The sequence below is a fragment of the Globicephala melas genome, chromosome 10 (assembly GCF_963455315.2).
Source record: "Globicephala melas chromosome 10, mGloMel1.2, whole genome shotgun sequence".
NCBI classification, from domain to species: Eukaryota; Metazoa; Chordata; class Mammalia; order Artiodactyla; family Delphinidae; genus Globicephala; species Globicephala melas.
The window spans coordinates 3,507,762-3,533,872 of record NC_083323.1 but is presented as its reverse complement, the minus strand read 5'-3'; the positions used below and the strand labels follow the sequence as shown (position 1 = coordinate 3,533,872).

At 58.2% G+C, this 26,111-nt stretch overlaps 1 protein-coding gene across 2 annotated transcripts; it reads left to right on the top strand.

The window, feature by feature from the left end:
• The first annotated feature begins 931 nt into the window (after positions 1-931).
• Positions 932-25,734, top strand: TTC38 (tetratricopeptide repeat domain 38). Of its 2 annotated transcripts, XM_060306739.1 has the most exons (15): positions 932-1,322; positions 2,336-2,413; positions 4,588-4,669; positions 5,435-5,515; positions 5,996-6,167; positions 7,019-7,192; positions 8,795-8,870; positions 12,299-12,418; positions 15,184-15,243; positions 16,088-16,126; positions 17,538-17,619; positions 19,398-19,563; positions 20,715-20,874; positions 21,096-21,169; positions 23,431-25,734. In XM_060306739.1, exons 1-15 carry the CDS (start codon positions 1,290-1,292, stop codon positions 23,522-23,524), a joined length of 1,491 nt encoding a protein of 496 aa, XP_060162722.1. In that variant the 5' UTR covers positions 932-1,289; the 3' UTR covers positions 23,525-25,734. The 2 variants fall into 2 exon arrangements, with proteins under 2 accessions (XP_060162722.1, XP_030711486.1); XM_030855626.2 differs by lacking the exon at positions 5,435-5,515.
• Positions 25,735-26,111: the final 377 nt, after the last annotated feature.

The window sequence follows — 26,111 nt, the reverse complement described above, 5'->3', positions numbered from 1 at the left end:
CACACCCATGGCCACACCCAGGGCTTGCCTACCACAGCCCCTGATCCCACTGGTGGCTCAAAGCTGCTGCCACCAGCCAACACCAGCTTCCAGGCCCAGGCCCTGCAGGGGCACAGGTCTAGGGGCCTCCAGAAGGCCCTTGCAGGCGTGAGGGGAAGGGGAGGGAAAAGGTCACCTCACATTTTTTTGGTCTCAAAGACACTCTCCCTGTCTTACCACTAGGTTCTGCATGACATTTTTTTTTTCTTAGATTCCATATATATGTGTTAGCATACGGTATTTGTCTTTCTCTTTCTGACTTACTTCACTCTGTATGACAGACTCTAGGTCTATCCACCTCATTATATATAGCTCAATTTCGTTTCTTTTTATAGCTGAGTAATAGTCCGTTGTATATATGTGCCACATCTTCTTTATCCATTCATCCGATGATGGGCACGCAGGAATAAAGACACAGACCTACTGGAGAACGGACTTGAGGATATGGGGAGGGGGAAGGGTGAGCTGTGACAAAGCGAGAGAGAGGCATGGACATACATACACTACCAAACGTAAGGTAGATACCTAGTGGGAAGCAGCCGCATAGCACAGGGATATCAGCTCGGTGCTTTGTGACCGCCTGGAGGGGTGGGATAGGGAGGGTGGGAGGGAGGGAGACGCAAGAGGGAAGAGATATGGGAACATATGTATATGTATAACTGATTCACTTTGTTATAAAGCAGAAACTAACACAGCATTGTAAAGCAATTATACCCCAATAAAGATGTTAAAAAAAAAAAAAGACACTCTCCCTACCCGCCACTCCAACCTCTGCCCTGGAGAGGGTGCAGGGCAAGGCCCGACCACAGGTCAAAATGACCTCTGTGAATGCACGCGCGTGCGTGGCTTCCGAGTGGGACACTTAGAGCTTGAAAGCGACCGCTGTCCCAGGGCTCCTCTGCCTCCCAGGGGACTCTGCAGTCGCCTCCCAGAGGGTCCCCAAAGGGAGGAATCTCCCGGCCCGCCCTCTGGCCCTTCCGCCCCAGGCTCCCAGTCTGATTGGGGAGGCGGGGGCGCACACCAAAGCTGCTCGCCTCAAGCCGACTCGGGTTCCCGCAGCCCCGGAGAAGAGAGCCGGAGGGGTCAGCCGGGGGACCCGGCCCGGAGAGGTGGGTGTGTCCGAAGCGGACCAGTGAGCGAGCGGAGAGCGGGGGCCGCCCCGCCTCGCCCCCGGGACTCGACTCCCCGCCCCCAACCCGGAAGCCCGCGGCGGCGCGCGCAGCCCGCGACCCTGACACCGACCCAGCACCATGGCCGCGACCGCGCCCCTGCGCGACTGCCAGGTACGCGGAGGCCGTCCCCGCCCGGGTTCCCCGCGGCCCCACGACCCCGGGAGTGGCGGGATCAGCCCTGCCAGGGGTCCGGCGGGGACACGGACCCCGAGAGACGGGCACGCCTTCTGGGCGCACGGAAGGGACCAGAGGACCCTACTGTGACCCCCGCCTCCGGAAAATCTGCGGCGCGGGGCCCCGCCCCGCGGAGCCCCCAGGTCCTCGTAAAAAGCTTAACCCGGGCGCGACACAGCGGGGACGCTGGGCATTAGTGAGGGTCTCCCACGGGACCCGCGGGGGCAGGGAGCCTGGACCCATTTTGCACTTGAGGAAGGGGCGTTCAGAGGAGCGAGGGGACCTACGCACAGCCACTCCGAGGAGCCGCCCGCTGGGCTGGCCGGAGTAAAGGTCATTTCTCCATACCGGGGAGTCGCCTGTCTGCGCCCCTGGCAAGACACCGACACAGCGATTACACTGAACAGTTCAGTTAGTTGGGGATGTTTCCTGAAGGTCTGAACTATCTGGTAAAGTGGGGAGATGAGAGGAATTGTCTTGGTGGTTGGCACCTTGCCAGCCAGGTGGCAGGACCACCCTCCTGGTTTTGCCCTCCAGCGCTAGCCCTTCTTCTGTCCTGGCAGACCTCCCTGCCGCCTGATCAGGGACTCCCCCTTACTGAGCGTCTGCTCCCTGGCAGACACTTTACAGTCACCCCATGTATCCTCCAGTGCCCCATTTCACAGAGGGGCCAGACAGGGGTCAGAGGGAGGACGTTGCCTGAGGGCACTCAGCTACTTAGAGGGCCCTGGGATTTGTGTCAGGATCTCTCCCACCCAGGCCTCAGCTCTCTCCACACTGCACCGTCTGAGAAGTCTGGGAGTCTGTGCCTGCCCCACAAGGACGGGTCTTATGGGAAGCCCATACCTGCAGGATGACAGACATTAGCATCTTCGGTGCTTGGGGGTTGGGGATTGCGTGTGTTTGCTTGGAGGGCTACATGGAATAAGACCCCTTCTTGCTGTGTGTAGGCTTGGAAGGATGCCGGGCTCCCTCTCTCAACCCCAAGCAACGAGGCCTGCAGGCTGTTTGATGCCACCCTGACCCAGGTATGCCCGTGGAGAGGAGTGGTGGCCCCTTCTGTAACGGTCCAGGGGGAGGTTTCTTAAATTGGTGAATGGTTTTTATTTTCATTAAAAACATTTTTTGGGGTGCATCTTACAGCTGCATTTATTCGTGCCACAAGGAAATGGTACTTCCACGCGTGCACAGTGATGCCGTAGCTCCCAGCTAACACAGCTTGCTTGAGTTTACAGCCAAACTGCCTGTCAGCTGATGTGCTCTCCAAGTAAAGCTGGTCAGGGATGACGTGAGCAGGCACGGGACTCGAAGCTTTCAAAACTTCACATCTTTATCCTGATTTTATAAGCAATGCAGCCCGTTAACCCCATTCCTGCCCGAATCTCCTGGTAAACTTGAGTATATTAGGGCTTCCCGGGGACCTGAACGTTCTTCATAATGCTTTGAAGCATCCTTGCACAGGACCGATGGCTCAGGCCACTCCAAAGCCCCACAGTCAATGTCTCAGAAAGTGGTGGATGCTTTTTAAACCGCACGCAGACTTGAGAAATCGACTGCAACAGAATCCATGGACCTGTACCCCCAGGGCGCGGGAACAGTTCTGCCTGCTCAGGGCATGGCTGAGAGGTCCCCCCAGTGGCAGGCGTTGGCCTGTGAGGGTGCTGAGGGTTTGGTATGGGGCTCCTCCGTTTATGGCATGGGGCCCCACTCCTGGGGCTAATCTGTGAATATACTGCTCCCACCTATGGCTGTTCTAAGACCTTCCACCGTATTAGCAGTCATTTCTAACACCAGTGAAGGAGCCTATAGCCTTAGAACTAGGGGAGTCTCAGAGGTAAGGTCCAAATACTTTGCTTGACAGGTGGGGAAACTGAGGTCCAGAGAGCTGAGCTGACCTTTGCTGTGAGTTAGAGCGGCAGGATGCACCTGGGTCTAGACACACTGATGGAAAACTAGAGCTGGGCTTTTTCAAGGGCGGTGAAATCGCTACCTACTGATTCTGTCCATGCAGCATAAGGGCCAAGGAAGCCTCTAGAAACATAAGGGCCATATAAGAAACTACTGGGGAAATGCCGTCAGCTTGCCAAGGGCCTCCACTGTGTGCATTTGAGCTCTTTGTCTGTTTTCCCCTTCCCGCAACTTCTGGCCTCTGCAGAGCACAGTTTGTTGCAGGGAAAGTTCCCCAGTGCAGCGGCAGCCACCCCACCGCTCCCCCCGCCCCTGCTGTGCGTCTGCGTCTCTGTGCCAGCTCCCTTGTGTCTTGTTAAAATACATGTGCTAATTCTGTGTAGATGTAAGTTGGACAACTGACAGGGCACATTCTAAAATCTAATGCTTTATTATGGTTTTAGGATTTTTAAAAATTAAGACCTGGGTCAGGTATTTTTCATTTAAAATGTGTTTGCTGGGACTTCCCTGGTGGTCCAGTGATTAAGAATCTGTCTTGCAATGCAAGAGACGCTGGTTCAATCCCTGGTCAGGGAACTAAGATCCCACACGCCACGGGGCAACAAAGCCCACGCGCCACAAGAGAGAAGCCCGCCTGCCACAACGAAATATCCCGCATGCCACAACTAAGACCCGACACAGACAATAAATAAATAAATAGTTTTTAAAAAATTAGGGGCTTCCCTGGTGGCGTAGTGGTTGAGAATCCCACACGCAGCAATGAAGACCCAACGCAGCCAAAAATAAATAAATTTATCTTAAAAAATTAGGCATTAAAAAAAGACTAGAAACAAATACACCAAATTGTCAAAAATGATAATGAGATGAGATTAAGTATTTTTTGATCTTTTGGCTTTCATGCCTCTTCCTTTCTGTAATGAATGTTTACTGTGATTCTTTTTTAAAGGAATGAATAGGAAGTAGCAAGTTTCCTATTTTGATACCCAGTGTCAAGGCCCCTCTTGGGGCTGACGAGGCCGACACTGTGGGCAGGTCACCTGTCAGGAAGAGCCTTCCTTTAGATGTTTGTTTTTTGGAAATGGTGGCCTCACCAGCCTTAGAAAATGTGCCTTGAGTTCCGTGTATTCAGCCTCTTCATATGAAATCAACCCAGTTATGTTTTCTTTGAGCCAAGGTCCAGAAAATACCAGTGTTCTAGAAAGAAAAAAAAAAAATCAAGGTTTAGAAACAAGCCTTCATTTACATGAACTAAAAACTCCTTGGGGACAGCTTTGTTGAATCTTTTAAATTTCAGTACGTAAAATGGACCAATGACCAGAGTCTTGGTGGCATTGAGGGCTGCCTGTCAAAGCTCAAAGCAGCAGATCCGACCTTCGGTGAGTGATGCTTTCCCTGGGTTGAGGAGCCCCGTTTCACAAGTCCAGCCCTTCACTGTTTCCCTGACTGCAGGACTCAGCTGGGTTGGGGAGGGCAGGGCTGGTTGCAGTGACCAGGTTGGGAGGGAGGGAAGGTGATAGCCACCACTGTGCTTGGAATAACAGCTGCTCCCATAAAGATGCCAGGTTCTATAGAAGGTGTCTTTCAAACGTTCTCCTTAAGACACTGATCCCAGTTCTCATATGAGGAAACTGAGATTCAGAGAGAGTAGAGAGTAAGAAATATACCCAAAGCCACCCAGCTGGTCGTTGGGGCGCTGGGATCAGACAAGCCTGTCTCAGTCCAAAGCCTGGACCCCTCGGAACACAAGAACTGGCCACTGCAGCCTCTCTGGGCACTAGCGAGGCCAACCCCACAGCAGCTGTGACGGGGAGGGCCGACCTGGTGACAGGCTGCCATCACAGGCAAGCCGTGTGCGTGGCAGGCACGCGGGCGGGGTCAGCCCAGTGCCTTCTGGAACCCCAGGAGGGTGGCCCAGTGTGGGTGAGGTTCTGGGCTGGGCAGAAGGGCTGAGGACGGGAGGGCAGCAGGGACCCCCACTGTGGCCAGGTCCCAGTGAGGGCAAGGGGCGCAGAATAGGGGATGAAGGGAGCTGTCACGGGAGCCAGTGTGCAGGCGTGGGCTCAGGTTCTCCGAGCAGACCCTGGCCCCAGGTCAGAAGCAGGGGCCACATGGGTGGTCCTGGCACTGTGGTTGGGTCCTAGATCCCAAGCCTGGGCCAAAGACGGAGTTCCAAACGCCAGCAGATACCCTTCCTCTGTCAAGGTTGGGGCTGGGAAGCCCAGGTAAGACCTGGGGACCAGCACACCTGCAGCAAGGCTGCTACAAGGGCCACAAGGCACACCCCCATCTTCCTCGGCCCCCGAGCTCTCAGCGAATGAGAACAGCCAAGACAGGATCATGGTTTCTCTCCTCTGGGGACCAGCCCCCGACAGCATCTACCGGGTGGCCCTTGGGAGGCCCTGTGCTGCTGGTAGTGACAGTAGCAGCTGCGAGGGAAGCAGGTGGGGCTCCGGAGGAGCCCGTAGGCAGCCCCTAACCCGTTCACCTGGTGAGGGGGGCGCAGGGGCGCCACACGTTGGCACTCCCCAGAATGCCCTCCACGTGCCTGGTGAGGAGCTGAGTTCCGGGCTGTCGGTGGGGACACACCCGACCGGCCGCCTGGCTCGCCCCTCTTGGGGCGTTGGGTGTTCATTTCACATGCGGGGCGGGGCTGGGCTGGGGGGGCCGTCGGAATCACCAGCCACTTCCCCACCTTTCGCCAGCCCTGGGCCACGCCATCGCTAATGGCCTCATTCTGATTGGCACCGGAAGCTCCGTGAGGCTGGACGAGGAGCTGGACCTGGCTGTGAAGACGATGGTGGAGATTTCCAAAACTCAGACCCTGACGCGGCGGGAACGGCTGCACGTGTCTGCAGTAGAGACCTTTGCCAAGGGGTGAGGGGCCTCCCTGGCCCAGGGGCTGGCTCTCCGAGGCCACACTGGGCGATGCCACGGGCTGCCCCTGCGCCGTGCGGAGGGGGCCTCGGGGGATTCTCACCCTGACTCCCGTGCCCGCCTTATTGAGAATCGCATCCTGCCTACTGCTCTGTCCTCAGCTGACTGCTGAATGAGGACGTGGTTGGTTAGGACTCCCAGGTTAGAATGCAAAGCAACTTATTGTGTTTCGTTAAATAAATTGGTTATTATTTTCATTACAAAAATAGTAGGACCACAGTACAGAAATAGATAAGAGATAGGAGAAAGAAGAAAACCGTCGCCCTTATGCCCCTGGCACTCACACACCTCTGAGCATCTGTCGTTCCCGCGGCTGTCCGTCCCCCTGTGTGTGGGAGTCCTGACCCTGGTGCCTGCCCCCAGGACAGCCCCTGTGTCTGCTTGGGCAGGAGAGATGCCCGCAGAGCTGGGTGACCTGAGCTGATGCTACAGGCGTTCTGAAGCAGTGACAGAGAGAGTTCTGTCCTGGTGTTCCTGGCAAGTGGGTGCGGATGTCAGCAGAGGGGTGGAATTCCACCTCTCAGCCTTCCTGAATCTGGTTCACAGTCTCAGGTGAAATTGTCTTTGGTAACTTCTTAAACTAGTTTTTTTTTTTTTTCTTTTCTTGAATTAGAGAGTAAAACTTCCCACTGAAGCTTTTCAATTTTCTGAGCCACAACCTAACGTAGAGACTTACACGTATCTTTTAATCAGTTCAGTGCAGGCTGTGGCACTGCAAGAAATTAAGCCTTTTCCACTCCTCGTGTGTGAACTGTGTTCAGTGTTGCTGAGAAACTTCTCTTGGCTTCCAGGAACCTTCCAAAAGCCTGTGAGCTGTGGGAACAGATTCTCCAGGACTACCCGACAGACATGTTGGCCCTGAAATTTTCCCACGATACCTATTTTTACCTGGGCTACCAGGAACAGATGAGAGATTCTGTGGCTCGAATTTATCCCTTCTGGACACCCGACATCCCCCTTAGCAGGTAGGTGCTAGCAGGAAATCACATCGTTTCTGTTTCTTAGTCTCTCTCCTCTGCCCTGAAAACGTGGCAACTCTCCTGGCCCTGCCCTAAAACTAGTGAGACTACTGTTGTTATTTCCTAGTTCTTTACAGTGAAAAGTTGGGACTTCCCTGATGACCCAGTGGTTGGAACGTCACACTTCCATCGCAGGGGGTGCGGGTTCAACCCCTGGTCGGGGAACTAAGATCCTGCAAGCCGCGAAGATCGGCCAAAAAAAAAAAAGTGAAAAGGCTTCACGTCTTCATTTGATCTTTATCCCGTCCTGGGAATGAGGTAGTACTATTATGTATCAGTCAGCACAAGATAATTTTTGCCACAGTAACAAACATCCTCTAGATCTTTTTCTCCGAAGCTTATTACAACAAAGGTTAGTTTCTCACTGTCCATCATAGGAGAGCTGAGGCTCCACACCCCTGCCACTGTCGCCCTCCAGGATCCCAGCTGATGAAGTAACTGCTCTCGGGATACACCAGCTGCTAAGAGGGAAAGAGCTCTCCTGGGGGACTCACAATGGCATTAGTGCTCAGAGTGAAGGGTGTGCCCTGCAGCTCCCGAGCCACTGGTCAAATCCAGTCACCCACTCACAGGGGGCCAGGAAGTGCAACTCTACTTTGGGCTGGGAGGAGAGGGAGGCCTGGAATAACCATGAACAGCCCTAGGGACCACCACACATGATCACCTCCGTTGCATTTTAGTCATAGGATCGTTGTGAAGGTCAAGTGGACTAATAGATTGGAGAGCTGTATTAGTCAGGGTTCTCCAGAGAACAGAACCAATAGGGTGTGTATATCTGTATCTATATCTATACTATTTACATATATATATGGAGGGGGGTGGAGTGGGGTGGCGGGGGAAGGTATTTGTTTTAAGGAATTGGCTCCTGTGACTGGGGACTAGCGCAAGTCTGAAATCACTGCAGTCTCTGCCTTCGTCTCCACGTGACTGTCTGTCCTTTGTGTGTGTGTCCATGTGTGTCTGTGTCCAAACCTTCCTCCTTCTCCTTTCTCTTATGAGGACATCAGTCATTGGATGTAGGGCCCACCCTAATCCAGGATGACCTCATCTTAACGTGAGCTTGATGATGGTCTGCAGAGACTCTAATTCCAAGTGAGGGCATGTGTTTAAACGTACCATTTTGGGGGAGACACAGTTTGACCGACATGGGTCATGTTGAGGGTTGAACGGTTCTAGTGCACTTTTTTTTTTTTTTTTTAAAGGGCTTCAAATGCTTGGCTTTTTATTTATTTATTTATTTATTTATGGCTGCGATGGGTCCCCGTCTCCGCGCGAGGGCCCTCTCCAGCCGTGGCCAGCGGGGACCACTCCTCATCGCGGTGCGCGGGCCTCTCACTGATGTGGCCTCTCCCGTTGCGGAGCACAGGCTCCGGACGCGCAGGCTCAGCAGCCATGGCTCACGGGCCCAGCCGCTCCGCGGCATGGGGGATCCTTCCAGACCAGGGCCCGAACCCGCGTCCCCTGCATTAGCAGGCAGACTGTCAACCACTGCGCCACCAGGGAAGCCCAAGTGCACTTTTTTTAAAAATAATTTTCTTCTGTCTTCAGCTACGTGAAAGGCATCTATTCTTTCGGCCTGATGGAAACCAACTTCTACGATCGGGCGGAAAAGCTCGCCAAAGAGGTAAGTGGGCCCTTCCTGAGATGCCTGAGCCCTTGTGGAGTGGGGTCAGGTGGAGGAGAGCACGCCAGGCGCGCTGCACCCCACCCACTCAGGACCTCGTTTCCTACCAGGAGGGCTCATGTTAACAGAGAGGGCAGCTCCCTCCCCTTTTCCCCACCCTGGGTTTGCAAAGCCGCCTTGCTCAGGAAACTCCCCACCCAGGCCATGAAGGCAAATGAGGCCCAGGGAGGTTCCGTCCACCCCTCTTGCTTAGGGTCACACGGAGTGGCAGCTCTGCACGCCCCCAGCTCCGTATCTCCAGGGCCCACAGTTTGCGCTGCTGGACCCAGACTTTGTAAGTGGGGAAGCGAGTATCAGCGTCACTTCTCCCACCTGAGACCTCACGTGTCTAAGTGTCACTGACTTCACCAAGCCTCCAGGAGCTGACAGATGAGTGATGAGTGAGGCTTGTCGCCGAAAATTCAATGAACTATCAAGTTAAGAAAAAAAAATGGGGAATTTTATGCAAGCCAAACTGAGGATTGTAACCCGGGAAGCAGATTCTCAGAAAGTTCTGAGAACTGTTCAGCCTGTTAGAACTCAAAGGTACAGTCATAGTCATCTACCTTTTGGAGACAAAGGATCGTACATCAAAATGACATCCTGATGTTTTATGTAGAGGTCACCAAGGATACATAGTCCGGGTAAGCTCGGACAGAGCCAGCGGCGAGTCACCATGACCCCCTACAGAGCTGGGGAAGAACGCGTTCTTTTAAGAACTTACATTGCTAGCATCAGAAAAAAGGGAAGAATTGATGTTTACAGTCCGGCAGGTGCTCCCATCTCTGAGGAGCACTGATGGATGTGTAACACACGTACATGCACATCAGGGAGGGAGGGAGGAGGCCCAAACAAGCCCAGAGAGAGAACTTTATGTTTAACTTTTCTTGTCCTGCCTTAAGATATAAATTTTATTTCATCAGACTGCTTCCAGTGGGCCCTGACCTGGCGTTGGGGTCCTGCTGGCCAGCCCTTCTCTTGAGCACCGCCCCCATCCGGAGGGGGCAGCGGCCAAGGGTGCAGAACAGGGTGGGATGCTAAGCGCTTCCTGCCGGCCCGGGCCGCTCCTTCCGTGCTGGTGGAGATGGGCTGGCTGGCCCCGTGGACGTCCCTCACTCGCAGGCCCGGAAGCCTCAGCATCTCTGGCTCTCAGAGTCCCTCTCCAGCTCCTCCTGTCGCGGGAGTGGAAACTGAGTCCCAGGGAGGGGCCGCCACGCACAAGGGGGTGACAACCACTCCTGTGCCTGGCTCAGGGCCGGCACTCAGTGTACACGCCACTCCTGTCGGCTCGATCCTCTGCAGCGGGGCATTGAACTCTTCATTGCCCAGAGGAGGGCGACCAGGCCCGAGAGGCCAAGGCCGTGGCCACACAGCTCACAGAAGGCAGAGCCACGGTCACCCGGGCCACCTGAGCACAGTCCTTCTTGCTGCCTGCACAGACCTGCTCCCCAGCACCCAGCCAGGGCTCTCCCCCCGAGTCTTTGCCCTAGTTGGCTCCCAGCACCCCTCCCTGGGAGACAGCCGGCACCCTCCGGGGGCCCACAGGGCCTGTGGGGTCTCTGACAACCACTCTACTTATAGAATAGAGCCCAGATTTGACAGTAGGATGATGGGGTCTGTGCTTTAGCCCTGAGTCAGGCCGTCGAGGGGCACAGGGAGCTTCACGGCAATCTGGGTGACCAGGCACCACCATCCAGGGGGCCAGCTGTAGGAAGGGTCCCCTGGAGACCTTGGCAGCTGGGCCCTCCCTCTGGGTGCCGTCTATGTGGGCACCTGAGGGCTGGCAGGATGGTTCAAGAAGTCAGAGGGTGACCAAAAGGTGCAGGTTCACACCTGCCAGGAGCAGGAAGCGGTGGCGTGGGGTGCCCCGCTCTGCTCCCTTCACGCCCCTTCTCCTTCAGGTGCCCGCACTCTGACCCCAGCACCAGCCCACCACAGACAGTTACTGGGCAAGGCCAGGCCTCTAGGAGAGCGAGGGTGGGCTGCACAGGCTCCACTGGAGTCTGGAGACGCCTCACGGTGGTGACGCGTGGGCCTTGTCTGCAGGCTGAACGCCCAGGGTAGGAAGAGCGAAGGGCAGCTGTCGGGGAAGGAGAGCCGCAGCGAGTTCAGGGTCACAGAGCACTTGATAGACTGAGACTTAGGGCGGAGGTGGGCGGGCCGGGTGCTGGGAGCAAAGTCTGGGGGCAGGCAGGGCCGGATCGCTCGGGCCTTGTAGACTCTGTCCCAGGGAACCTTGGGAGGGAGCCGGTCAGGAACCCCTCAGCGAGGGGGGAGCTTAATCCCAGCAGGGGGATGAGAGCGGCCCTGCTGCCCTGAGCCTCTGCCTTCCGCAGCACGCTTAGCAGGTCCCTTCAGCCTGCTCAGCTGCGCCCCTGGGGTCTCCTGAAGGGTCCTGCTCCTGCAGGGTTCTGCCGCGGGCTGCCCGTCGTTCCCTACAGATGTGGCCTTTCTCTGTGTCCCCACGTGGACTGGTTGGGCCCATGCAAGTCAGGGCTGCAGCAGGGAGGTGGGGCTTGCTGGGGACCACCTGCCAGCATAGACCCCGCAGCAGGTGCCAGGCCAGGGGTGAAGGTGCTGGGCTTTCCCAATTCTGCTTCTGTGAAAGGCGTGGGCGCCTGAGGTGGCAGGGCTGGGGGGACCCCGTGATCAGGTGTGGAGAACCTGGGCTCGTGTGGATGGTCCACAGGCCCGTGGTGAGCCCCGGCTTACTGCTCTGTGCCAGGATCAGTAGGCGCTCCGTAGCCATGAGCTAAACTACCCGCCGTGAGATGGGAGTCGGGCCTCGTGTCCCGCCTGCCGTGTCGTCACCGTCAAGTCCGAGGGTCATCGGAGCGGCTCTTGTTGTTCCTAGCAGTGATACCAGAACGAGCCCGGAAAGCCACACATGTGGTCCTTGCATGTGTGTGGTCCTTGCATGTGTGCTAGTCGGAGGGGCAGCCGAGAGCCCCTGGAGCGCACACACTTGGTGTCCACTGGCCTCCACGGCAGTTGCGAGAGGAAGGCGGCCTTACTTCCCACCGCAGGGGAAACTGGGCAGCGACTCAGCTGTATGCAGGCGGCTGGGGGCCAGGGGGTTGGATGAGCCCCTGCTTTGGAGAGACCCCAGTGCCACCCAACTGTGTGGGCCCGGGCAAGTCACTTAGCCTCTCTGAACCTTAGTCTCCTCATCTGTGAAATGGGCAGTGATACCCTCTCCGGCAGCATCTGGTGTTTGGTCAACGGGCTGGTCCTTGGGGTCGTTATTTTGAGGCAGAGCCCAGGCCCCTTGCTTGCCCAGGCCCCTCGTGCCCCGGCACGGCTTGGGGACGCCTCGTCACCGGGCAGCCTGACTCACCCATGTTATCTCGACTTGTCCCCCACCCAACCCCCACACCCCCGCCACATAGGCTTTGTCTATTAACCCGACGGACGCGTGGTCGGTGCACACCATCGCCCATATTCATGAGATGAAAGCAGAGGTCCAGGATGGATTGGAGTTCATGCAGTGCTCAGAAACCCACTGGAAGGTACGATTCGTGTCTGCCCACCTGCCTGGAAAATTCTATATGTTCCCCCAAGTTAAGCCAGGGATTAACGGATGGAGGTACAAGGCGTGGCTTAGTTCTGGGGAGAACTCATCTTCCACTTGGAGGCGTTTCTGTCAAGCCACCGAATCCCCTGGGAACCGCATGGCTTCCCGACATCCGCTGATGTTTTGAAGGTGTTTCTAGAACTGGTTGTGGCCTGAGGTTGTAGAGGGAATGGATGAGAAAGGGGAAACGAGAGCCCAGCAGGGGTGAAAACTGTGAGCTCACTGGCCAGCGGACTGGACACAGACCCCAGAACCACAGAGCGTCCTCAGGGAGCACACGGTGCAGCCACGGCTTGATGGGAGGGACGACGGCCCAGCCACTGCCGATGGGGCTGGTGTGCGGGGCTCAGGGCCCTGGGGAGGCAGCAGCGTGGACGCCATCCAGACCCCTCAAGCCCTTCCAGACCCTCTCCTGGGGCCTTAACACCCAGGGGCCTCCCTGCTCCCACCCCCGGCGCCCGCCTGCGCCCAGCTGCTGTGGCCCTCCCTCTGCATGCGCCTGTGGTCCTTGAGTGTGTCTCTGGCCTACAGCCTGGCTACCTGTCCAGGTGCGGTCTGCTGCTCTGCCCTTCTCTGTGCTATGGTGGGCTTCCCAGGGCACCGCCGGCCAAGACAGTGAGTCTCTGCCAGGGCCTGGCACCGGGCAGCAGGTGCTCAGTGATTGAGCAAACCACGGAGAGACCAGGAACCAGGCAGGGAACAGGGGACTGGCATGGTCACCTCAGTTCCTCCCAGCAGCTCCCTGGCCTAGGACAGGCCAGCGAGAAGTAATTTACAAGAAGGCAGATTCCTGGCTTCTCCGAGAGGGGTATTAAGTAGAGCCGGCGAACTGGTGTAAGAGAAGCTTTGAGAACTATAATCTCATTAGATTCACACTCAGATCTTTTTTTTTCCTTCGGCTGCGTTGGGTCTTTGTTGCCGCGTGTGGGCTTTCCTTAGTTGCAGCAAGCAGGGGCCACTCTTCGTTGCGGTGCCCGGGCTTCTCATTGCGGTGGCTTGTTGCAGAGCACAGGCTCCAGGTGTGCGGGCTTCAGTAGTTGTGGCTCGCGGGCTCCAGAGCTCAGGCTCAGTAGTTGTGGCGCACGAGCTTAGTTGCTCCGCGGCATGTGGGATCTTCCTGGACCAGGGATGGAAACCGTGTCCCTTGCGTCGGCAGGCGGATTCTCAACCACTGCGCCACCAGGGAAGCCCCCAGATCTTTTTAAGGATCCCCGAACGCTGGGCACGAGCTAGGCCCTGGGTGGGGGTGGGGGTACAGTGTGGGTCGGGCCCTTGTCCTCAGGCTCCCCCTGCAGGTGCTGAGTCTGGGTGGAGGGAGCGCAGAGTTGCCGTGTCCTCTGAGGGCGAGGCCGCGGAGGCGTGGCCAGGGCCAGGTCATTTGTATTCCACTTACTTCCTGCCCCCAGACTGCGATTTTCCTGGGCCTGGGTGCTTGAGGCCTGGCTCCACCCCAGGACGAGGCCGTGGTCCCTCTGAGCCTCGGTTTCCTTACCTGAAAACCTGCCGCTGCAACAACTGTGAAGCCCCTGCCCCGAAGGAGTCCCCATCGGTGTTAGTCCGACTGTAACAGGCAGCCCGAGGTGGCTGGGGCCATCTCCAGCAGGCGCTCGTCCCCTGATGCCTGCACATGTCCCTGCAGTGGCTCCTGCCAGCCTCTGGCCTGGCTGCACAGCCCTGGGGTGGACGATGTGGCCTGGAGCTCCCTTTCCTCCTCCTCCAGCACCTGCCCCAGGCATTTGGCTGTGCCCCTCCCTGGGGATCCCACTGAGAGGCCCACCCAGACTTCTCTGTCCTCAAAAGGCCCGTCAAGTGGAGCGAGCAGTTCCCTAGCAGCGCATGACCGCACCATGCCAGGGGCATTCTTGGGGATGTGGAAACCCAGAGGAGGCATCCCACCCAACTCGGCTTGAGGGAGAAACAGTCAGGGAAGGCTTCCTGGAGGAGGCAACGTATGAGCTGAGTATTGCAGGATGAGTAGGTGTTTGCTAGGCAGAGGACAGGGAGATGTAGGATCAGCTTAAGCAAAGGCGCCAAGGCCTACAGTGGCCTGTAAGGGAGAGGGGAGTTGGGTGGGTTGTCACCCTCAAATACAGGTGCCAGGTAGACGTGGGCCGTGGAGGAGGCATCGTCAGTTCCTTTCCAGGAGATGGGAGGTGGTATCCAGGCAGAGAAGGAAGTGTCAGCCGCAGCCCCGTAGGCTAGTGTTCATGGTAGGGCCAAAAGCGTACCAGCTGCAGCCGTCTAGATGTCACCCCATTCCCCTTATTCTGTGGGCTCTGACAGGACCTGCAGGGAGTTTGGCCCTGGGCTCACTGATCCGTAGGGTTTTACTGGATGCGTTGCACTGTTTGGAGGCAGTGGACCTGTGCAGCCGTTTGGATAGACATTCATTTTCTCCACTCCACACCCAAGGAAGGTGAGGCTCTGGTTCTCCTGCCTTCTCGCTCTGGGGCTAAGATGCCAGCCTGCCGCAGCCTCAGCATCCTCGGAAAATTCCGGCACGCCACTCGCCGAGGCTCAGAGCCAAAGGAGAAGATGGGGCGTGGACTCGCCGGCACAGGCCGGCCAGGGCGGGTGCCCGGGAAGCGTTTCCTGCGTTCAGAGCTGTGGCGCTCTGCATTGGCACAGAACAGCAGCTGCTTCCCGCCTCCCCCCAACAGGCTGTCAGATTTTTCCCTCATTCTCTCGTTCTTTCCCCAGGACTCTGATATGCTCGCTTGTCACAATTATTGGCACTGGGCTTTATATCTGATTGAAAAGGTAAGATGACCGGCTGTCTTATCCTATAAAGATGTCCAAGGAAAGAAATATTTTTCTCCCTTTTGCTGTACTTTGTATCCTGTGGAGCAGTACGGTGTGATTGCACATTTCAAAGGTGTCCTGATGCAGCAGAGCCCTCATGTTTTCAAATAGCTTTTCAGGCTTAAACTACTTTAGGTATTCTGCACTGTCTGGACTTGGAAATCATGTGTATCGTGTGCCATTTGTGGAGACAGGGTAGCCCGAGCGCCTGCCGCTGTAGTGGACTGCTAGGCTCCCACCTCACGGACGTAGCTGAACGAACCATGGGACCCTCCGAATGCTTTGCCCCAGTGGCAGTGAGGGTGTGGGGACACCCTTGACCCCAGTGATTCCACCACTGGGTCCCATTTATAAGGGTTTGTCTTACAGTTTATCGTAGAGAAAATCTAGAAGCTCCCTAAATGTCCAAAGAGAAATGCTTGGAAGGTGAGGACCCTGTAATGACAGGCAGAATGCAGTGATACAGTGTCTCCAAGAAAGCAGTGAACCCAACTGGGCAGTAAGGAAAATAAAGGGAAAAACAGTCCTAGAAGAAACACATGAAAACGCTGGCAGCCGCTTGACAAGCGCTTCATAGGAAGAATAACGCTTTTGCAGAAAGGGCTCCCTTAGCGGCAGGAGCTGCTGCTGTGTCTTCTACACAGGGGAGCGAAGGGCTGGGGCAGAGGTGGGTTCCTCTCCTCCCATCCTGAGACCCACCACGGCTGTGGGGCGGGGGCTCTGTCGAGGTCATTTGCAATTCATGTCTCAGCATCACATTTCACCTCCTCCACGTGTTAATCCCGGAACTTCATTTTTCCAGGGCGAATACGAGGCCGCATTGACGATTTATGATGACCACGTAAGTCCACGCTTGCACCCGATTCGGTTTACTGCAGCGATTTACCCTTCAGTCTCTAACAGATCTTTGAGCCAGTCAGTGTTACCCCAGCCAGACCCACAGCTGGAGCGAGAGCACAGCTATTGTGTAAGACCTCCCGGCATCGATTCTCTCGCAGAGCGGTGTCAAAACCCAGAATGGGATTTGACTCTTTGCCCGTGGGCGTTGGTAGATTGCACATCTCATTTGGTCATCTCTGAAATCTCAGGCTTCCCTCCAGTCACTTTATTTTATTTTATTTTAAAATGTATTTGTATGTTCTTTTTTAAAAGAAGACCTTTCTTTTTAAAAGAAAGGTCTTTGTTGTTGTGCGCAGGCTTTCTCTAGTTGCGGCGAGCGGGGGCTACTCTTCATTGCGGTGCGCGGGCTTCTCATTGCGGTGGCTTCTCTTGTTGCGGAGCACGGGCTCTAGGCACGTGGGCTTCAGTAGTTGCACCACGTGGGCTCAGTAGTTGTGGTTCGCAGGCTCTAGAGCGCAGGCTCAGTAGTCGTGGCGCACGGGCTTAGTTGCTCCGCGGCATGCGGGATCTTCCTGGACCAGGGATCGAACCCATGTCCCCTGCATTGGCAGGTGGATTCTTAACCACTGAGCCACCAGGGAAGCCCCCCAGGAATTTTTTTTTTCTGTAGTAAAATATACATACCGTATTTTACCGTTTTAACCAGTTTTGAGTGTATGGTTCTGTAGCATTAAGTATATTCACATGGTGGTGCAGCCACCACCACCATCCATTTCTGGAACTTTTTCATCTTTCCAAACAGAAACTCCTGGCCTACTAAACACTAACTCCCTATTCCCCCTCCCTCCACCCCCTAGGTAGGTTTAAGAGGGAAAAAAAAAGCCTAACTTGCAACTGCTGGGGACCCCACCATGGGCTTAATAGCAGAGCCTGGGGTCACAAAAATGCTTGTAATTTGAGGATCTAAACCCCAGAGAAAAACACTCAGTAAAGTTTCCTATAAGTCATCCTCTCGAGTTGTCGGGATTTCGTAGTAAAGAGTGAAGGGTGACGAGCTGTGTGCCGTGAGACGTAGACCAGCCGAATGTGGAATCGTGGTCGGGCGAGATGATTCTCTGCCGTCGTAGACCAGGGCTGGGGGCAGGAGGTGACAGGTGCCAGGGCCCGACAGGTGCTCCCCCAGGTGCCAGTGCGGCGGGCTCTTTCTCAAGTCTGTTCAGTGTCCCTTGGGCAGCTGGAGCGGCCCAGGCCCTCGGAGAGGGGAGTGGCCCTGAGAGCTGGGCTGGAGGGGACACTGGCAGTGGCTCCTGTTGGCTGAAGGCTGGCTCTGCCCAGGCCCTACGCACAGCGCAGAGGGCTGGGCTCTGGCCGTCCCTGCAGCCCCTCATCCCCTGCCTGCTCTTGTCTTCCAGATCCTCCCCAGCCTGCGGGGCAGCGGCGCAATGCTGGACGTGGTGGACAGCTGCTCCATGCTCTACCGGCTGCAGATGGAAGGTACCGGGTCTGGGCCTTCTCCTCTGGCTCTTCTCCTCCCACCCGACAAGGGGACGGTGCCACGGCCTGGGCTCAGGCCGGCAGGAGCTCATTAGCGAGTTTCTCCAGGGCCTGCTCCCGGTCCCGGGACGGCGCGGCTTCGGGTACCAGCCCTGAGGCTGCCTTCCAGCTGGCCTGAGGCCGGTGGGCCAGGCCACTGCTGCCCTTTCTCCCAGTTCCCTCCGCTCCTCGGTGTGTGGGCCTCAGGCTCCGAGTCCTGCTGGTACCTGCCATTCCCACAGCCTACCTGCCAGGCCTGCATGGCGCGGGTGGCGCCTGGCCACCTGTCCTTGGGTGCCACCTCAGTTTCTCAACTCCCTGGGATTTCAGAGGGAGAGTTTTCCCAACAGTGTCATGCAGTGCTCCTCAGGGAGCCTGGATGGGGTTGCCCATAGCCCTGAGGGCTACGGAAGGCTTATGGCCAACCACTGTGGTACCAGATAGCTCTCCCCTCTCCCCCAGGCTCAGCAGAGCCAAACCTGTACCCACTGTAGGGCCTGGGTCAGTGGGGATAAGGCCCGGGCAGGACTGGCTGTTTCCGGGGACTCTGGGAAGGCTTCCTAGAGGAGGTGAAACGTGAGCCATGGAAGGGAACGTAGGGTTTTGCCGGGTGGCGGCGGGACAGGATGTTACAGGTGGGAAGCAGCCTATCTGAAGCCCCCAGGACACAGAAGCCAGTGGCCTGTTATGGGGATGAGTGACGGAGTGTGGGGTCCGTGCGCTCAGAGGAGCAGAGGAGGCTGAGAGCTGGGGAGGGAGGGTGAAGAGTGTGGCTTTCATCCGGGTCTGCGGGGAGCCCGCGGGGCAGGGCTGGCCAGGCTCTGTCCAGCAGGGGGGCTGAGCCAGGGGAGGCCGGGCTGGAGGCCGGGGCATCCGTGAGGAGCTGGGAGAACAGTGAGGGGCTCTCACGGCTGTCCAGGTGATAAGGCCTGGACACCGGAACCCAGGCTGGTGGAGGCCTGTGTCTCTGTCCGGCCAAAACCATCGGAACTCGGTGGCGGGGGGGGCGGGCCTGGGGGCAGTTGAGTCCTGTTGACCCTTTGCCTGTGGAGGCGCAGCCTGGGTCCCCCTGAATTCGCTGGAGGAGGGGCCCAGCCTGGAGGCTGGGAGGCACGGTGTGGGTGCCTCTGGGCCGGTGGAGGGAAGAGGAAGGTCACTTGCTCCCTCAGCATGCAGAGTGGAGACTTCAGAGCCGCGTCCAACTGACAGGCGGAGAAACAGAAGTCAAGGGCAACAACAAGGTCACGGGAAGAGCCCGCTAGGAGCAGTAGGAAAACTCGGGTAAAAGTTGCAGGAGCGGGAGGGACAGGAGGCGGGAGGCGGTGGTGGAGAGCGGAGCAGAGGAGGGACTGTCCAGAGCTGGAGATCCGGACCCAAAGGCCGAAGGATGCTTCTTATGAATTCCGCTGTGCTGTGCTGTGTCAGGTGCCTGCCCAGTGAGAACCACGGGAAGAATTTTTAAAGTGGTTTGGGGTTTGTCAAAGGGTCCAGAGACCTCATTTAATACCCTTCCATAGCTTTTTTTTTTTTTTTTTTTTTTTTTTGCTTTCTACCTTACCCGTCTGCCATCTTTATGATTAAACAAAGTTAATATAAACCGGCCCCCAAAGCCTAAGCCCGAGGCCAGACACCGCCTGCCAGCGTCACCCGGCCTCCTCACCTGGAGCCGCCTGTGGGTGCCAGAGGCCCATGCGCACAGCGCTCATGCCAGGCCTGCGGGTGTCCTCCCGTGTCCCCAGGGGTGTCTGTGGGTGAGCGGTGGCAAGATGTCCTGTCCGTGACCCAGAAGCACAGCCGCGACCACATCCTCCTCTTCAACGATGCGCACTTGCTGATGGCGTCCCTGGGCGCTGGGGACTCCCGGACCACGCAGGAGCTGCTGACCACCCTGCGGGATGCCAGCGAGTACGTGGAGGGCCCGGGGCCACCGGGGGGACCCCCGCCCTGCTGAGAGGGCCCTGGGGGGCTGCTCATGCCACCCCTGCCCGACTGGGGGGCTGGAGGCCCCACTAGTGGGTACAGCCACACAGACGCCCGTGGAGGGCTTCTCGCAGGTGTGCGCCTCCTGGGTGTTTGTCCCCATAGGTGTGCATCCCCCGCAAGTGTGTGCCCCCAGGTGTCCACTCCCCACCCCCTGCCCGGGCATGCGTCCCCGCAGGGTGTGCCCTGCAAGGATATAGTTGGCTCCCCCAGGACACAGAGCAGCCTCTCCATCCCCTAGGCCTCAATGGCAGCGTCATGCACAGGGGATGCCGTGAGGCCCTGGAACCAGAGACACCCGCCGCTTACAGGGCCTCAGCTCTCTGATGTGAGCCTGTTTCCTCATCTGCTGGGACAGGCTGGTAGGAGAGTGAGGGGCAGTGACGCGGTGACACACACCCAGCACAGTTCCTGTGATTGGAGCCGGTTCCAATCACAGCGGGGGCCAGAGAGAGTCCAGGGAAGCGGGCTCTGCACAGCACAGGCCACCAAGGAGGCAGCCAGCCCTCATCTCCTGCCTGTAGGGCTAGAGCTGTGGGACCCATGAACCCTGGTGGTTTGTCCCGGGTGCCTGGGGGAGGGTGGCCACCCACGGCCGCTTGCCCTGCCCCTCCTCCCAGGGCTGAACTGCATGAACTGGGGGCTTTGGCTGGGGATGTAGCTTCAGGCCCCCGGCCCTCACGACCCAGATCGACCGCCACCTGAGGGCAACGGGAAGACAAAGCCTGCCACAGCTGTTCACTCCAGGGGGCGGCGCCGACTCCAGTGCCAGCCTTCACCTGCATTGCCCTGCGAGGGCGGCACTGCTACTCCCACCTTACAGATGAGCAAACCGAGGCCAGGCGTGGGGCATCCACCCAAGGCCACGTCGCAGTTGAACTGAGTTTAGAGCCCAGTTCTCTCCCCTCCCTGGCGGCTTGTCCTCTGTCAGGTCACCTGATCAAAGCACCTACTGTGTCAGGCACGGAGCCAGGGATGCTGGGCTGAGGAGGAGACAGCCTCCTCCTCAGGCGCCTGAGTGGGGGGGGGCAGCACGAGGCCCTGCAGGACGCTGGGGGCACCCTCTTGGCTGGCAGGTCCCCGGGGGAGAACCACCAGCACCTCCTGGCCCGCGACGTGGGGCTGCCCTTGTGCCAGGCCCTGGTGGAGGCCCAGAGCGGGAACCCCGACGGCGTGGTGGAACTGCTCCTGCCCATCCGCCACCGGATTGTCCAGATCGGAGGCAGCAACGCCCAGGTGAGCCAGCAGCTGCGGTGCAAGGGCCAGTCCGGGAGCCCCTGTGCCCCACGGCCTCTGTCTCCGCGGTGTTGGCGCCCACAGTGTGGGAGAGTCCTTGTCATTCACATCCCCCAGTAAGCTTGTCCCTGAGAACAGGCTAGCCTGCAGTGGGGAGGGGGCAGGCGTCCCTATACCTCGTCCCACGTCACAGAGCCTCACGTGCCCACTTGACCTTTCAGAGAGACGTCTTCAACCAGTTACTGATTCACGCGGCCTTAAACTGCTCGTCCGGCATCCACAAGAACGTGGCCCGGTGAGTTCCTCGTTCTGGTCCCGAAGCCCAGCTGGGAACGACCCCGAGCACAGCCCCGTCTCACTCGGGGGTCTCCCCACAGGCTTCCAGGTGCCCAGAGGCTCCCGCCTCCCTTGGCCCAAGGTGGTGCCCACCTCTGAGGCAGAGATGCAAGGCTACGGGGGTGCCTGGTTCTCCCCCTGTGAGCGTCTTCAACTTGACCAAAGGATCTGACCACCCCCACCCCCAGGCCCCCCCTCCTGCCCTCCCAGCCCACTCCTCATTTCTGGCCACAGTGAGCTGCAGTTACTCTTTCAGGCCCCTGGGCCTTTGCACGTGCCACACCCTCTGCCTGGGACATCCTTTCTTCTCTTGCACCTGCTGACGCCTACCGACCCTTTGGGTCTCAGCTCACATTCTCCTACCTGTGCTGGGTGCCAGGGGCGGGGGGGGGGTGGCGGACAGGAGACCCAGGCCCAGGCTGCATGTCACATTCTCCTACCTGTGCTGGGTGCCAGGGGCAGGGGTGGGCGGGCAGGAGACCCAGGCCCAGGCTGCACGGAGCTTACCTCTCCTGTGGGAACTGACACGAGGCAGCCAATGCCACAAATATGTGTAAAACTGCCACGAGGGCGGGCGTACTGCCCAAGACACTGTGATGAGTGGGTGGGGGTCAGGAGGGGGAGGGTGCCTGGTGGAGGTGACACTCTCGGGGAGACCTGAAACCAAGCGAGTTTAACCAGGCCAGGGGTGATCTGGTTAGGAGGAGGAGTGTGGCTGGAGGATTGGGGGTGTCAGGGTAGGGGCACCCCAAGAAGAAAGTTCTACCCGTGAAGCCAGCCATCGCCGGCAGCCTTCGCTGTCCCACACCCCATTCACCTCGACCTGCACCAGCCCCTATGCTCCTGGGGGGAGATGTGACCCCCCCCATCCCTTAGGCCCTCCTGGAACGCCGAGGGGAAAGAGGGGAGCCAAGGGGTGCCGGGTGGGCAGGAGGGGTGTCGTGAGGCCCAGCGAAGCTGCCGCTGCAAGTCCAGGCTGCACCGTGGGGCCCAGGAGGCCCTTGCTGGGCGCTCGAGGTTAGAGGTCAGGTGGAAAGCGCCAGTGTCCAAGCACAGGCACGGGTGGCCCACGGTGGGCAGGGCCCGGCTGCCCCGACGACCGTTCCAAAGCGAGCAGTGCAGGTGCTGGTGAAACAGGTGTGGACGCTGTGTCACACCTGAGTCTGGATGGACACGCTGGAAATGGTCAAACCCTGGAGCGCCCTGGACACACGCCCCTCGCTGTCCCCCTCCGTGGCCACGTGCAAAACCTCACGCATTTCTCTAGTGGTGGAGCCGCTTGGGGAGCTCCAGGCCTGGTGTGGCACCTCTGGCAGCTGGGCAGGGAGGGTGGGGCCCTTTGGACAGAGAGGAGGGTGTGGGCTTGAGCAGGGGAGCTGGGGCCAGCACACGGGCGGGGTGACAAAGTCCATGCTGGGGGGCGGGGGGCGCAGTAGGGGGTCTGCCCCTGGGAGTGCGAGGGGAGCCTGCTGCTGTCGGGGTGACAGGCACGCCCCCTCCTGGTGCCCTCCTGCCATCCACACACAGCTCAGCTCCCCTCCCATCCAAGGTGGAAACGCTCCGCCCCCTGCCATGGTGTCCCTGCCCCAAGTGCCAGGCCCCGGCCCCTTAACCGCACCCTCAGCGCACAGAATCGCTGTTGTCAATTGTTTGGGGTCTTTGCCTTAAATGATTCTCTCTTTGTTGAAAGAGGTTTTTCCCACACCACCTCTTCTGCCACTCGCTTTCCTGGAACATCCTCAGGCGTGGCTCTCCCCCCGATCCCCACAGTCGTGCTCTCCCCACTGGTCCCAGCATTCTGTATGGCGGGAGGATGGGCCCCGAGTTCCTGGGGCAGACGAGCCCGCGGGGCTGTGCTCACCCTGACATTTTCTGCACGCGGGCGTTGCTGGGAGCAGTGTCGGGAGGCTCTTGGAACCCCGGAGGTCCTGGGCCAGTGCGAGCGCGTGGGGCTCTGGAGTCCACGCCTTCTCATCCTCACGTCTCCGCCCACCTTCCCTCTGGTCCCCACCCCTGGTGTCCTGCCTCTGGGCCTTTGTCCCTCTAGTCCCCTCTGCTGTGATGCCGTCCCCTCCCTCCACCACTGGGGAAGGGGAGCATCTTGCTCTCTGCCACTCGGGCCCCAGCCCGTGCCGCCTGTGTCCTGCCTTGGGGTGGCAGGACCATCCGCCCCCCACATTCTAGGAGGTTCCAACGCAGAGCCTGTCTCTGTTTCCCCAGGAGCCTTCTGATGGAGCGAGACGCCTTGAAGCCCAACTCCCCGCTGACTGCGAGGCTCATCCGCCGGGCGGCCGCCGTCCACCTCCTGCAGTGAGGCGGCCTGGCCGCCTGCCCCGCGGAGCCTCCCCGCCTGCCCCGCGGAGCCTCCCGGGCCATCAGACCAGCTGCCACACTGGCCTCGCAGGGCTACAAGTAGCTGGAGCCTGTCGATTAGGCCTGTAAAGGTGAAGCCCTGTAACCAGCAGCGTTACAGGAAGAGGGGACAGAAATCAATTCTCAACATGATTCTGAATCTTCTAATCCTCGTTAAGGGCCAGGGTGCAGTTCTAAGCAGTCAGAGCTGAGGTGGGGACCGCTGTTCCACTTGCCTTGCAAATTGTATTTTCCCAGGGGACCCTTATACCTTCTGGTCGGTCAGGGGTCGGAAGGGTTGGTGCTGGGCTCAGCTGGGGGAGGGGAGTCTCCTATGCAGCCCCTGGGGGCACCCCTCCCCTGCAGCCTAGGCTGCCTCTGGGATAAACCCCTTCATTCTGTCTTCCTCCCTGTATTCCAGGCAGGTTCTGTTGTCCGACCTTTTGGGTGAGGGTACTTGCCCAGGGTCACAGCTAGCGGAGGCCCTGGGGACATTCACCCCAGGCCCCTGTGCTTCCTGGGAGAGGGACCCCCATCTTGCTGCCTGGGGCCTCGGCCCTTCTGCTGTCTCTGCAGAGATGTCCTCAAGCTTCTCCCTGGGCTTTGGTGGTGCTGGTTTGGGCTTGTTTTCTCTTTATTCTAAGCTGGACTTCATAAAGGGGCCTTGGGTACCTGGTTTCCTTTGTCAGCCATGCCTTTAATCGTAGGAATGCACACTCGCTGAGCTGGTGGTGTGCTATCTGGGGTGTGAGGATCGAGCTCAGAGGTTGCCTTGCTGTGGCAAAAACCAAAGCATTGTGATGTGGCTTGAACAAGATCTGAGACAGTTTTATAAATGCTGCCTCGGTCTCCTGCCCCATCGGTAACCTGGCCCTGACGCCCCCCCCCCACCCCCGCATGCTGCAGGTCTCGGGAGAACGTGCCGACTCGGCCATGCTGTGAGGGGCGATACCAGCCCATAGATGTTTCTCAGGTTCCTTCAGTGCAAACTGAAATTAGCTAGAGACTCACGGGGGGCAGGTCTCCTGGGAGACAGCAGACACCTGCAAATCGACTAGACAAATTCCTGGGATTAAAATAAATTAGTTAATCGGTTCCTTTGACTAACTGTTGCTGGGTGGGCATCTTCTATTTGTCAGGCCTGGGCTGGGTCCTGGGGAGACAGGCTTCTCCTTGAACTTGGGTGTGGGGCTGGGCAGTGAGTCAAGAACAGAGTAATTACAATGGGATTTCAAGAGAGGGGCTGTTAATCCCCAGGAGCTAGGGACACAACCCAAGGGAAAGCCTGCGTTCCCATCCAGAGCTGTCCCCTCCTGCCAGTTCCCCTGACAGAGCCTGCCCACGCCCCGTCTGCCCTCCCCGCTCCTGGTTCCAAGCAAGACACAACTTGGCCAGGGAAGCAGGAACTCTCGTCCCTCCTCCAGGAAGGCCTCTGCTCTCCCACTGCAGGCTGGTGCCCCACAGCCCTTGCTATTGCACCTTTCTCCCCAGCTGTGACCTCCTCAGATCAGGGACAGCATCTGGGTCCCCGCATCACCCAGCACAGAGCCTGCACTGACTACCTGTCAGTGAACCCATGACTGGTGAATGACCCCTTGAATGAGTGCATTAAAAAATGAAGCAGAATCTACTGGGGAAAGGAAGAAACGAATCTACAGTGGGTAGGCCATTGATAGAAGAGAGGAGGAGACCAAGAGAAGAGATGGATGAAGATATAGCAGCAACAACTTGTTAACAATTGGTGTGTTTACTAAGCACGTCATACGTGCTGCCGTGATACAGGGGGAAGAGCATCGGGAGTGGGTGTTTGGGGACCCTCGCCCCCAGCAGGCACCCACAGGGCTGTGGGGACCTGACAACTGGGCCAACAGCCCTCGCGTCTAGGACCCTCTGGGCTCCTGCCACGGTGGCCCTGTAGTCATGAGTCAGGCAAACCCAGGCCTTGGGACCATGGACTGAGCAAAGGCCACACCAACCTGGCCGCTGTCTTCAGGAGGCCCTGGCAGGCCGAGGGAAGTGTGGAGCTCCCGGGCCAGTGGGCCCAACAAAGGCAGCCTGCTGGAAGCTGAGCGGGACCCAGAGAGGCCGCTGGGGGGACAATCTGACCCAGGACCCTCCTTCAAGCCCCTCTCTCCTTCCAGGCCAGCAGCCAGGGCCATTCCTGGACTTCCCTGTTCCTCAAGCTAATAAATTATTTTTCTGAAGCCAACTTGAAGCTGGTTTTCTGTAACTTGCAACGCAAAGGCTCTTGACCAATACCTGCAGCTGGGATTTGCACCTGGGTCTGTCTGGCCCCATCTTTCTTCTCCACTTAAGCAGGATCCTGAGCAGATGATGGAGCTCAGAAAGGAGCCATGGACAGAGGCTCAGGGAGGAGAGCGGGGAGACTAGCCCATCAGAATGCAGTGGAGGCGGAGGCAAAGAGCGAGGCTGAAGGCTGCAGAGGGAGCCCCCAGATAGAAACGAGGTGTCAGGGATGCCAGGACTAAGCCTAAAGGGGTTGCAGAGGGCAGGCTGTGCTCAGGCCCTAGACGGGTTCTCCTGGTCCA

Coding starts and splice junctions, on each gene's coding strand:
- TTC38 (XM_060306739.1), top strand. CDS start 1,290: ATGGCCGCGACCGCGCCCCTGCGCGACTGCCAG. Junction 1,323..2,335: donor CGCCCCTGCGCGACTGCCAG/GTACGCGGAGGC, acceptor TGCTGTGTGTAG/GCTTGGAAGGATGCCGGGCT. Junction 8,871..12,298: donor CGGAAAAGCTCGCCAAAGAG/GTAAGTGGGCCC, acceptor CCCGCCACATAG/GCTTTGTCTATTAACCCGAC.